At 41.5% G+C, this 14,122-nt stretch overlaps 1 protein-coding gene across 1 annotated transcript in view; it reads right to left on the bottom strand.

Moving 5' to 3' along the window:
• LOC120994867 (acetylserotonin O-methyltransferase-like) overlaps positions 1-14,122 on the bottom strand; it is a 393,295-nt gene that overhangs the window by 278,353 nt on the left and 100,820 nt on the right. The window contains exon 3 of the mRNA XM_040423734.1: positions 10,532-10,661. Coding sequence (XP_040279668.1) covers positions 10,532-10,661 — 130 coding nt within the window. The remainder of the gene's footprint in view (positions 1-10,531; positions 10,662-14,122) is intronic.

The raw sequence follows: 14,122 nt of genomic DNA, 5'->3' as shown, positions 1-14,122 counted from the left end.
TTACAGGCCTCAGCACGCAGCCCAGCTCACCTCCACTTCTCACTCTCACAGCCAGAGAACACAGAAGCTCCACACTGTGCACCCCACCCTTGTTGCTGGTCGGGTTTTAACCCTTCCCTGCAAAACCTGGCCTGGACCGTGGGGAGACAGGCACCCGCCCGCATATCTGCCTGCTCCCAATAAGAGCCGGCCCGGATCCGCTGTGTTAACAGCGTAACCGCTGCAAAATGCACTTTTCCGGCTCTTACTCCACCGGGGCCAGGACCCCCGGTGGCACGTACCTCCCGTTTACCACCACCCCAGGTACTCTCCTACAACGTACAATAACCGTCTAATATACCTGCAGCCACATAATAACTTGATCTTCTCTGTACAGTGAATGTATAATTTTTGGGGCCTGTAATCTAACTGGCAAACAGTAAAATTGTTATACGATGACCACCTAATGTACCTCCAGTTACATAATCAGTTGATGTTTTTCCTGTCTGGTGAATGCCTAATTTTTGGGGCCTGTAGTCCACTGGCCTGCAGTAAAATTGATATCCAATGACCGTCTAATATACCTCTAGCTACATAATCAGTTGTTCTTTTCTGTACGGTGAATTAATAATTTTTGGGGCCTGTAGTCCACTGGCCTGCAGTAAAAGTGATAGACATTGACGGTCTAATATACTCCAGCCACATAATCACTTGATGTTTTCTGTCCCGAGAATGCCTAATGTTTGGGGCTTGTACTCTCGTGGCCTAAAATAATTTTTCTAGGCTCCAGCAGGGCACATATTTGAGAGTTTCCCTTTAAGATGCATAAATATGGTCCTTATTAAAATACATATTTTTTGTGGGAATTTTTGCCATTGATCCCCCTCTGGTATGTCACTGTCCATGTTGTGGGATGATTTGTGCACTTCTAGTAAGTATTTGGTGGCTGCAAATATGACCTGAAGGTTTTTCAGGTTCGCCTGCATTAAAGTGAACGGGGCACGCCCCTAACTTGCGGTTCGCGAACATTTGATCGCTTTCGCGTTCGCGAATCGTCCCGGCTAATGTTCGTCCATCACTACTTACCACCTCCATTTGCTCACAATGGACCAGCCGCTGCCATCTAGCTTGAAGATCTGCCACAAAATCTTGCGCAGCCCGAGATTATGTTGTCACGCCGGCCAGCGTGATGATGTCATTCATCACCACGCTTGGGCTTTTGGTTAAGATCTTCAATCAAGATGCAGGTGGCCGGCCGGTCGCGAGCAAATAGAGAAGGTAAGTATGTTTTTTTTTTTTTACTTTTTATACTATTTCAGGTTAAATCAATTTGCTACCACGAAGCACGAGGAAATTCAGCTTCACTGCAAATTGAATTTATCCTGAGATACAGATCAAATTCCACTTCATTGGATTCAATTTACTCAACTCTAATAACAATACTAGAGATGAGCAAATTAGTCAAAAATTAAGTAGTGGGTGCAATTAAAAGGAGCTGCACAATAGTCATTGTCCCCCTCAGATGCCGCGGTCATAAATGATTGCAGCATTTGATATAAATATCAGTGTAAAATACTGTACTTACCAGATATATTTGCTCATGATTAGTGTTGATCGAGCACCAAAGTGCTTGTGTGCTCGAGGGTGATGCTTGGGTGTTCTACTGAGCACCCGAGCACATTGGAAGTCAATGGGAGAACCCCAGGCACCTCCTGCTCTGAAGAAGGGAGGGTGTCGGGACTCTAGTTTGGCTTCGGAGTTCCTACTCTGAGTCCATATATAGCTATGTCCATATATGAAGTCAGTGCTTGGAGACACCCCAGTGTATTTAAATCTAATTTAGCCTACATTTCAGAAAAGTTCCTGCCAGGATTCTAACTCACAACCTTCTGTATTAGAGGCAAGACACTTAACCACTCAGCTATAATAGCAGCATAGCCAGTTACTTAAAATAAATATATAACTAAAATAAAAATATATGATACTTCTACTGTACTTACAGTAGAAGTCTCATATTTTTTTTTTTTTTTTTTGTGACTGGCTATGCAGCTATATAAAGTTGCAAGAAAAAAATATGTGAACACTTTGGAATGATATGGATTTCTGCACAAATTGGTCATAAAATGTGATCTGATCTTCATCTAAGTCACAACAATAGACAATCACAGACTTCTTAAACTAATAACACAAAAAATTTAATGTTACCATGTTTTTTTTGAACACACCATGTAAACATTCACAGTGCAGGTGGAAAAAGTATGTAAACCCCTAGACTAATGACATCTCCAAGAGCTAATTGGAGTGAGGTCTCAGCCAACTGGAGTCCAATCAATGAGATGAGATTGGAGGTGTTGGTTACAGCTGCCCTGCCCTATAAAAAATACACACCAGTTCTGGGTTTGCTTTGCACAAGAAACATTGCCTGATGTGAATGATGCCTCGCACAAAAGAGCTCTCAGAAGATCTACGATTAAGAATTGTTGACTTGCACAAATCTGGAAAGGGTTATAAAAGTATCTCCAAAAGTCTTGCTGTTCATCAGTCCACGGTAAGACAAATTGTATATAAATGTAGAACGTTCAGCACTGCTGCTACTCTCCCTAGGAGTGGCTGTCCTGTAAAGATGACTGCAAGAGCACAGCGCAGACTGCTCAATGAGGTGAATAAGAATCCTAAAGTGTCAGCTAAAGAATTACAAAAGTCTCTGGCATATGCTAACATCCCTGTTAGCAAATCTACGATATGTAAAGCACTAAACAAGAATGGATTTCATGGGAGGATACCACAGAGAAAGCAACTGCTGTCCAAAAAAAACATTGCTGCACGTTTACAGTTTGCACAAGAGCACCTGGATGTTCCACAGCATTCCTGGCAAAATATTCGGTGGATAGATAAAACCAAAGTTAAGTTGTTTGGAAGAAACACGCAACACTATGTGTGGAGAAAAAGAGGCACAGCACACCAACAGCAAAACCTCATCCCAACTGTGAAGTATGGTGGTGGGGGAATCATGGTTTGGGGCTGCTTTGCTGCATCAGGGCCTGGACGGATTGCCATCATCGAAGGAAAAATTAATCCCCAAGTTTATCAAGACATTTTGCAGGAGAACTTAAGCCATCTGTCCACCAGCTGAACCTCAACAGAAGATGGGTGTTGCACCAGGACAACAACCCAAAGCATAGAAGTAAATCAACAACAGAATGGCTTAAACACAAGAAAATACACCTTCTGGAATGGCCCAGTCAGAGTCCTGACCTTAACCCGATTGAGATGCTGTGGCATGACCTCAAGAAAGCAATTCACACCAGACATCCCAAGAATATTGCTGAACTGAAACAGTTCTGTAAACAGGAATGGTCAAGAATTACTCCTGACCGTTGTGCACGTCTGATCTACAACTACAGGAAACATTTGGTTGAAGTTGCTGCCAATGGCGATTCAACCAGTTATTAAATCCAAGGGTTCACATACTTTTTCCACCTGTACTGTGAATGTTTACATGGTGTGTTCAATAAAAACATGGTAACATTTACTTCTTTGTGTGTTTTTCGTTTACGCAGACTGTGATTGTCTATTGTTATGACTTAGATGAAGATCAGATCACATTTTATGACCAATTTGTGCAGAAATCCATATCATTCCAAAGGGTTCACATACTTTTTCTTGCAACTGTAGTGTAGTGGTTAAAGTTCTGGGCTATGATGCAGAAGCTGTAAGTTTAAATCATGTCGCAAACTTTTTCAGAAATAGAGGCATATATATATATATATATATATATATACACACACACACACACACACACACACACACATATATATATATACACTGCTCAAAAAAATAAAGGGAACACTTAAACAACACAATGTAACTCCAATTCAATCACACTTCTGTGAAATCAAACTGTCCACTTAGGAAGCAACACTGAGTGACAATCAATTTCACATGCTGTTGTGCAAATGGGATAGACAACAGGTGGAAATTATAGGCAATTAGCAAGACACCCCCAATAAAGGAGTGGTTCTGGAGGTGGTGACCACAGACCACTTCTCAGTTCCTATGCTTCCAGGCTGATGTTTTGGTCACTTTTGAATGCTGGCGGTACTTTCACTCTAGTGGTAGCATGAGACGGAGTCTACAACCCACACAAGTGGCTCAGGTAGTGCAGCTTATCCAGGATGGCACATCAATGCGAGCTGTGGCAAGAAGGTTTGCTGTGTCTGTCAGCGTAGTGTCCAGAGCATGGAGGCGCTACCAGGAGACAGGCCAGTACATCAGGGGACGTGGAGGAGGCCGTAGGAGGGCAACAACCCAGCAGCAGGACGGATACCTCCACCTTTGTGCAAGGAGGAACAGGAGGAGCACTGCCAGAGCCCTGCAAAATGACCTCCAGCAATCCACAAATGTGCATGTGTCTGCTCAAACGGTCAGAAACAGACTCCATGAGGGTGATATGAGGGCCCGACGTCCACAGGTAGGGGTTGTGCTTACAGCCCAACAACGTGCAGGACGTTTGGCATTTGCCAGAGAACACCAAGATTGGAAAATTCGCCACTGGCGCCCTGTGCTCTACACAGATGAAAGCAGGTTCACACTGAGCACATGTGACAGACGTGACAGAATCTTGAGACGCCGTGAAGAACGTTCTGCTGCCTGCAACATCCTCCAGCATGACCGGTTTGGCATTGGGTCAGTAATGGTGTGGGGTGGCATTTCTTTGGAGGGCCGCACAGCCCTCCATGTGCTCGCCAGAGGTAGCCTGACTGCCATTAGGTACCGAGATGAGATCCTCAGACCCCTTGTGAGACCATATGCTTGTGCGGTTGGCCCTGGGTTCCTCCTAATGCAAGACAATGCTAGACCTCATGTGGCTGGAGTGTGTCAGCAGTTCCTTCAAGACGAAGGCATTGATGCTATGGACTGGTCAACCCATTCCCCAGACCTGAATCCAATTGAGCACATCTGGGACATCATGTCTCGCTCTATCCACCAACGTCACATTGCACCACAGACTGTCCAGGAGTTGGCAGATGCTTTAGTCTAGGTCTGGGAGGAGATCCCTCAGGAGACCATCCGCCACCTCATCAGGAGCATGCACAGGCATTGTAGGGAGGTCTTACAGGCACGTGGAGGGCGCACATACTACCGAGCCTCATTTTGACTTGTTTTAAGGACATTACATCAAAGTTGGATCAGCCTATAGTGTGTTTTTCCACTTTAATTTTAAAGTGTGACTCCAAATCCAGACCTCCATGGGTTGAAAGATGTGATTTCCATTTTTTTATTTTTGTGCGATTTTGTTGTCAGCACATTCAACTATGTAAAGAACAAAGTATTTCAGAAGAATATTTAATTAATTCAGATCTAGGATGTGTTATTTTTGTGTTCCCTTTATTTTTTTTGAGATATATATATATATATATATATATATATATATATATATATATATATAATTATTTATACACACAGTTACAAGAAAAAGTATGTGAACCCTTTGAAATTATATGGATTTCTGCACAAATTGGTCATAAAATGTGATCTGATCTTCATCTAAGTCACAACAATAGACAATCACAGTCTGCTTATACTAATAACACACAAAGAATTAAATGTTACCATGTTTTTATTGAACACACCATGTAAACATTTAGGCCTCTTTCACACGGGCGTTGCGGGTAAATGTGCGGGTGCGTTGCGGGAACACCCGCGATTTTTCCACGCGAGTGCAAAACATTGTAATGCGTTTTGCACTCGCGTGAGAAAAATCACGCATGTTTGGTACCCAAACCTGAACTTCTTCATAGAAGTTCGGGCTTGGGATCGGTGTTCTGTAGATTGTATTATTTCCCCTTATAACATGGTAAAATAGCGCTGGAGGGGTTAAAAAAATAATAATTATTTAACTCACCTTAGTCCACTTGATCGCGGCCCGGCATCTCCTTCTGTCTCCTTTGTTGAACAGGACCTGTGGTGAGCATTAATTACAGGAACAGGACCTTTGATGACGTCACTCAGGTCATCGCATGATCTTTTACCATGGTGATGGATCATGTGATGACCGGAGTGACGTCATCAAAGGTCCTTTACCCAGGTCCTGAAAAAAGAATACAGAAGGAGTTGCCGGGCTGCGCTTTCTTCAGGACCTGGGTAAATGACCTTTGATGACGTCACTCCGGTCATCACATGATCCATCACCATGGTAAAAGATCATGTGACGTACCATGTGATGACCGGAGTGACGTCATCAAAGGTCCTGTTCAACAAAATAGACAGAAGGAGATGCCGGGCTGCGATCAAGTGGACTAAGGGGAGCTAAATTTTTTTATTTTTTTTTTTAACCCCTCCAGCGCTATTTTACTTTGCATTCTGTATTCAGAATGCTATTATTTTCCCTTATAACCATGTTATAAGGGGAAATAATAATGATCGGGTCTCCATCCCGATTGTCTCCTAGCAACAGTGTGTGAAAATCGCACCGCATCCGCACTTGCTTGCGGATGCTTGCGATTTTAACGCAACCACATTCACTTCTATGGGGCCTGCGTTGCATGAAAAATGCAGAATATAGAGCATGCTGCGATTTTCACGCAACGCACAAGTGATGCGTGAAAATCACCGCTCATGTGAACAGCCCCATCGAAATGAATGGGTCGGTATTCAGTTCGGGTGCAATGCGTTCACCTCACGCATCGCATCTGCGCGGAATACTCGCCCGTGTGAAAGGGGCCTTACAGTACAGGTGGAAAAAGTATGTGAATCCTTGAATTTAATAACTGGTTGCACAACGGTCAGGAGTAATTATTGACCATTTCTCTTTACAGAACTGTTTCAGTTCAGCAATATTCTTGGGATTTCTGGTGTGAAATGCTTTCTTGAGGTTATGCCACAGCATCTCAATTGGGTTGAGGTCAGCACTCTGAATGGGCTACTCCAGAAGGCGTATTTTCTTGTGTTTAAGCCATTCTGTTGTTGATTTACTTCTATGCTTTGGGTTGTTGTCCTGTTGCAACACCCATCTTCTGTTGAGCTTTAGCTGGTGAACAGATGGCCTTAAGTTCTCCTGCAAAATGTCTTGATAAACTTGGGAATTCATTTTTCCTTTGATGATAGTAATCTGTCCAGGCCTTGACGGGGATGAGGTGTTGATGTTGGTGTGCTGTGCCTCTTTCTCCACACATAGTATTGTGTGTTTCTTCCAAACAACTCAACTTTGGTTTTATCTGTCCACAGAATATTTTGCCAGTACTGCTGTGGAACATCCAGGTGCTCTCGTGCAAACTGTAAACATTTTTTTGGACAGCAGTGGCTTCCTCTGGGTTATGCTCCTATGAAATTCATTCTTGTTTAGTGTTTTACGTATCGTATATTCGCTAACAGGGATGTTAGCATATGCCAGAGACGTTTGTAAGTCTTTAACTGACACTCTAGGATTCTTCTTCACCTCTGCGCTATGCTCTTGCAGTCATCTTTACAGGATGGCCACTCCTAGGGAGAGTAGCAGCAGTGCTGAATTTTCAGCATTTATAGACAATTTAACTTAACATGGACTGATGAACAACAAGGCTTTTGGAGATATTTTTATAACCCTTTCCAGCTTTATGCAAGTCAACAATTCTTAATTGTAGGTCTTCTGAGAGCTCTTTTGTGCAAGGCATCATTCACATCAGGTAATGCTTCTTGTGAAAAGCAAACCCAGAACTGGTGTGTGTTTTTTTATAGGGCAGGGCAGCAGTAACTAACACCTCCAATCTCATCTCATGGATTGGACTCTAGTTAGCCGACACCTCACTCCAATTAGCTCTTGGAGATGTCATTAGTCTAGGGGTTCACATACTTTTTCCATCTGCACTGTGAATGTTTACATGGTGTGTTCAATAAAAACATGGTAACATTTACTTCTTTGTGTGTTATTAGTTTAAGCAGACTGTGATTGTCTATTGTTGTGACTTAGATGAACATACTGTGGTCTCCTATATGTTGGGGAGACCACTTGTGACATGAAGACACGTCTAAACAATCATCGGTTCTCGATTAGACAAAAAAGGAAAGCTCTGCCAGTCCCTAAACACTTTGTGGAGGCCAATCATAAGGAGAGGGACCTGAAATTCATGATCGTGGATCAGATCACTCCGTCTAGAAGGGGAGGTGATAGGACATTGGCTCTCAAACAGAGAGAGCTTAGATGGATCCATCGCCTCAATACTTTGAGACCGGGTGGTCTTAATGTTGATTTTAAGTGCAGTGTGATATAGGGTGGGGCTCTTTATTGTTCCCGCTTGATCCTCTCCTTGTTGTGCCCTGGGATATGTGAACGCTATTGGTGTCATCAATTATATAATTAACTATGATAACTGGATTTACAGTTAATTTTTAGATTTATTGTTCTAAAAATATATTTTTGTTTTCTTTCTCTAGATTTCTGTCATCTATGCTCTAATGGCGTTTATGGATGGCGTGCGCTTTTTTCCACGTTCCTCCGCTGAGATTGTGGTGATGGGGGAGATCCATGGGGCGCAAAAGTATTCTTTATACTATACATCATATGGGTCGACTGTATGGGGTTGTTTGTTCTATGAGTGGTGGTTTCTTTAATTATTTTACTCTATAGGCCCAGGGGACGGCTTTTGGGTTTGGGTTCTTGGGCATGGACGTGTTCTTGACCCCGCACCCTTAATGGACCTGTGGTCATGGTCGTGAGAATGGCAGGACCACTGGCCCCTGTTTCTCTGTATCAGTATGGCACATATCTTGAAGGTGTTCCTTCTTAGTGCCGATATACTTAATACCACGTTCACTCTATTTTCTAAACCTGTATACAGTGACCTTAGGGGGTGCTTATATGCTCCCGTCTGTTTGTTTTTCTGAATCTTTTAGATTACTGTGCCCTTCGTTTCTCTCCCGTCTCCTCCTCTCGTTCTAATCTGTCTGCGCCGGCCCCTCTTTCTCTAGCATGGGCTCGTCATTGCCTGCGGTGTTTGGCTTGCGGTTGCTGGGGCAACGACGCCAGTAATGCTGGCGTCGTTGGCCGGGCGATGCTTACCTCGCGTTGCTGGCATGACCTGGCCCGACGCCTCCCCTGGACTGGTCACGTGATCGTCACGTTGGTCATGTGTTTGTTCACATGTCCGTGGTGACGTCGCAGGGCTGCGTCTGTGTGGGGGACGTTGCTGGGATTTTGGGCATGATTGTGAGGACGCGGACCTTTGGCGCCCCTGTCCGTGCACCGCCGTGTGAGTTTTTTAACTTTATTGATTTATGATCACTTTCAATATGGACACACAGGTGATATCACATTGTAATGATGTGTCTTATTGTCACTAATTAATGCACTGCTATGTTTGTATTATGATTATCACTCCTGTATATGATGTAGTATATCATGTAAATCACTATTAATGTAATTTTCACAATGCTGAGATGCTTATTGTATTTTATACTTGATTTTTACTCTTAGAATACTTCTAATTGAATTATTGTCACTTTATTTGTTGCTATGCATTGTGGGTATATATACCCTTGTATGACACCATGTTGTATGCTTGAGAAAGACCGCATTGAGCGGTTGAAACGTTGCAGAGGGGAATAAAAGATCCACCATTTTTTCACTTTATTTGGAGTGCTGCCTCATCCTTTTGATGATATATATATATATATTTTAGTAATTACACATTTATTTTGTGCCATACATTTTTTACAATTACTAAAAAAATATGAAAGATATAAATCTAATTTAACCTCCATTTCGGAAAAAGTTTGTGACAGGATTTGAACTCACAGCTGTATAGGTCTCAGTAGAAGTACAGTACAGTAGAAGTCTCATATTTTGTTTTTGATTTTTTAAAGTAACTGGCTATGGTTATAGCTAAGTGGTTAAGTGCCTCGCCTCCAATACAAAAGGTTGTGAGTTCCCGGCAGAAACTTTAATGAAATACAGGCTAAATTAGATTTAAATACACATATATGGACATAGCTATATATGGAGTCAGAGCAGGGACTCCTAAGCTGCGGACTCACACTGAGGGATTCCCTCACTGTACAGCAATCTTCTGCATAGAAATATAGGCTAAATTCGATTTAAATATACTGACTCGAGCATCGCATCGTGTTCGGTCGAACTCCGCAATGTGCCGAGCATAGCGATGCTCGAGCCCAACTGGTGTTCGGCCGAGCATGCTCGCTCAACACTACTCATGATGGGCCAGCTGCTGCCATCTTGCTGGAACATCTGGTGCAAAATCTTACGCGGCCCATGATGATGTCATCAAGCCAGCCGGCATTGTGACGTCTTATGTCCCTATGCATTGAATTTTATGCAAGATTTTCAAGCAAGATGGTGGCGGCCGGCCCATCGATGTACGAGGAAATTCAGCTTGCTGCAAATCGAATTTATCCTGAAATTCGGATCGAAGTCCACAAAGTTGACTTTGATTCACTTAACGCTAAACAATACATTAGTAAGTGCCTTGTATTACCTTTCTCTACATAATAAATGTCATTTGCTGAAACAGCTTTAATGTATAATATTATCATCTCTAAGATATGTTAACAGACTTACCTTACAGCCTGTGGTAAGAAGTGCCAGGACATATATGTGATTTTTGATAAAAACATCGCCATGTAATAGAGTGTCTTAGGACTGGACTTTACCAAGTACATGGTGGAAACATCGGTATTGGAATAATAACCTTAAAAAAAATATATAATAATTATCCTTTTCACAGTACTACATCTTAACATTTGGGGAAATTAATCATTTAATGTCAGTTTTTCAGAAGTCTAAGTTACTATAATTTGCGCCAAATTTATGAAATATCGCACACAATTTTTTGCATCTTTCTCTCTCTTAAGATGTTACTGTACTTTCTATACAACCTCTATTCTGGAGTAAGATTGCAACATTTTTTAGGCTTTTTGATAAATTACAGTTGCAGTTGATAAATCTGGCAAAGGCCGGGTTCACATCACTTTTTTTCCATTGTTCTGCTCGGTTAACTAACCCGTACGGAGCTAAAAAGACTTCATTGACTACAGTGGAGTCCGTTCAGTTTCTGTTTGGAATAAATATATATATATATATATATATATATTACACATACACACACACAGTACAGACCAAAAGTTTGGACACACCTTCTCATTCAAAGAGTTTTCTTTATTTTCATGACTATGAAAATTGTAGATTCACACTGAAGGCATCAAAACAATGAATTAACACATGTGGGATTATATACATAACAAACAAGTGTGAAACAGAAAATATGTCATATTCTAGGTTCTTCAAAGTAGCCACCATTTGCTTTGATTACTGCTTTGCACACTCTTGGCATTCTCTTGATGAGCTTCGAGAGGTAGTCACCTGAAATGGTCTTCCAACAGTCTTGATGGAGTTCCCAGAGATGCTTAGCACTTGTTGGTCCTTTTGCCTTCACTCTGCGGTCCAGCTCACCCCAAACCATCTCGATTGGGTTCAGGTCCGGTGACTGTAGAGGCCAGGTCATCTGGCGCAGCACCCCATTACTCTCCTTCATGGTCAAATAGCCCTTACTTTCAAAGTTTTCCCAATTTTTCGGCCGACTGACTGACCTTCATTTCTTATCGTTTTTCCTTACTTAGCTGCTTTTTTCTTGCCATAATACAAATTCTAACAGTCTATTCAGTAGGACTATCAGCTGTGTATCCACCTGACTTCTCCTCAACGCAACTGATGGTCCCAACCCCATTTATAAGGCAAGAAATCCCACTTATTAAACCTGACAGGGCACACCTGTGAAGTGAAAACCATTTCAGGGGACTACCTCTTGAAGCTCATCAAGAGAATGCCAAGAGTGTGCAAAGCAGTAATCAAAGCAAATGGTTGCTACTTTGAAGAACCTAGAATATGACATATTTTCTGTTGTTTCACACTTGTTTGCTATGTATATAATCCCACATGTGTTAATTCATAGTTTTGATGCCTTCATAGTCATGAAAATAAAGAAAACTCTTTGAATGAGAAGGTGTGTCCAAACTTTTGGTCTGTACTGTAATATATATATATATATATATATATATATATATATATATATATATCTGTGACGGAGGTCCAGAAGAGAGCTTCAAATGCTGATGTGAACTCGTCCTAACCACAACCACTTCCCCACCTATTTTTTAAACTTCAGTGGGTGTTAAAATGCAAAAGGAGGAATTTATCAGACATTGCACTCAAATACTTCAAATAGTCGCAAAATAGGACTTTTGGAATCAAACTTTTTGTGACTTTGCATTTTTACACCCTTACCTCTAGTTCTCTGTCAGTACTCCGAGGGAGAAGCTGGCATAGCATTTCTAGACAAAAGTGTATGGTTTAAAGATGTGCCAAATTTTTTATTTGCCACCCGCTCGCTAGCCCAGCAGGCACCATAGCTGCTGTGTTTCTGTTGTTTCAATTAGCAGATGTCCAGGGCTAATGTCTACAATCAGTCATAAGACTGATCAGACATTTAACCCCTCAGATGCCATGGTCAAACGTGATCCTGGCATCTGACCAGTGAAAATGCGGGAGCCATGGGCTCTACCGCTCATAACAGTTTCCCCCAGCTGAGGTTGGGAAAGCTGTTATGCTTCTGTGATAGCCCAGAACCTGCTTTGTATATCCAATACAGGCCTGCAGGTGGCAACATTGTATTGGAATACACTGAATGCTGTGTTCTGTGATGGATAAATAAGTAATCTAGGATGACTTAAAAAAAGAAAAAAAAAAAAAGTTTTAAAAAATATTTAAAAAAATTCAAATCACCCCCTTTCCCCAAAATAAAAATACAAATTAATAATAATAAAAAAAAAATCATAGGCATCAGTGTGTCCAAAAACACTAGTACTATTAAAATATTTATCCCATACAGTGAATAGCATAGTGGGAAAAAAAAAATCTAAATAACCTAGTCACCATTTTTTTCACTTTACCTCCCCCCCCAAAAAAAAAATTGACAAAAAAAAAAAATGGCCAAAATGGTCCCAATGAAAAGTACAGATCACCCCCAAAAAAATGAGCCTTCACACACCAGTAGTGTTGATCGTGAATATTCTAATCGTTAATTTTTATCGCAAATTTTTCGCAATCAAGAAAATAATGACTGGAGATCACAAATTCGCAAATATATGTTGAATAGTCTCAAAATATTTGCGAAATATCGAGAATTTGGATATTGCACCTGCTGCTCATCACTGCTCTAAAGACATAAATATAAAAAAGTTGCAGGAGTTAGAATATGGAAATAAAAAGAAAGAGATTTTATACAGTGTGGTATTGTACTATCCCAAAAAAGTTTTACAGCATAGGAAACACTGTAGGGACAAAACCCATAAAACTGTGGCAAAATTGCATTTTTTTTCCTGTTCCAATCCATTTTGAATTTTTTTTTCTAGCTCCCCACTACATCATATGCAATTTTAAATAAAATAAACTAGTTTTCATCTGCAGAACCTGAAAAGGAGTACACAATGTAGTCACAGGCTTCTTAGTGAATTTGGCACACCTTCTGGCAAGCAAGAAAATCAATTCTATGCTACCCATGAGCTGGTGTAAATTTGCACTCTGGTATAAATTCAGAGGGGGGGAAAAAGCAGAGACTGACAGAGTGCAAATTTACACCAGCTCATGGGTAGCATAGAATTGATTTTCTTGCTTGCCAGAAGGTGTGCCAAATTCACTAAGAAGCCTGTGACTACATTGTGTACTCCTTCTCTGCTTTTTCCCCCCCTCTGAATTTATACCAGTCTGGTTTAAAGGTGTTTGGGAGCAGCACTTACATGCAAGAAGACAAACAACACGAGTGTGTGAGTGTTCACGTGTTTTATTTCAAGTGTGTGTTTATATTAAGTGTGTGACTTTAGATTACATGAGGGAGTATCAGTGAGAACCTGCTAAATTATTTGTGAGTAGAGTTGAGCGAACACCTGGATGTTCGGGTTCGACGAGTTCGGCCGAACTTTCGAAAAATGTTCGGGTTCGGGATCCGAACTCGACCCGAACTTCATCCCGAACCCGAACCCCATAGAAGTCAATGGGGACCCGAACTTTTGGGCACTAAAAAGGCTGTAAAACACACCCGGAAAGGGCTAGAGGGCTGCAAAAGGCAGCAAAATGTAGTTAAATCCCCTGCAAACA

Source organism: Bufo bufo, chromosome 3, assembly GCF_905171765.1.
Source record: "Bufo bufo chromosome 3, aBufBuf1.1, whole genome shotgun sequence".
NCBI lineage: Eukaryota > Metazoa > Chordata > Amphibia > Anura > Bufonidae > Bufo > Bufo bufo.
The sequence above is the reverse complement of the archived record's forward strand: the minus strand, read 5'-3'. Positions and strand labels throughout refer to the sequence as shown.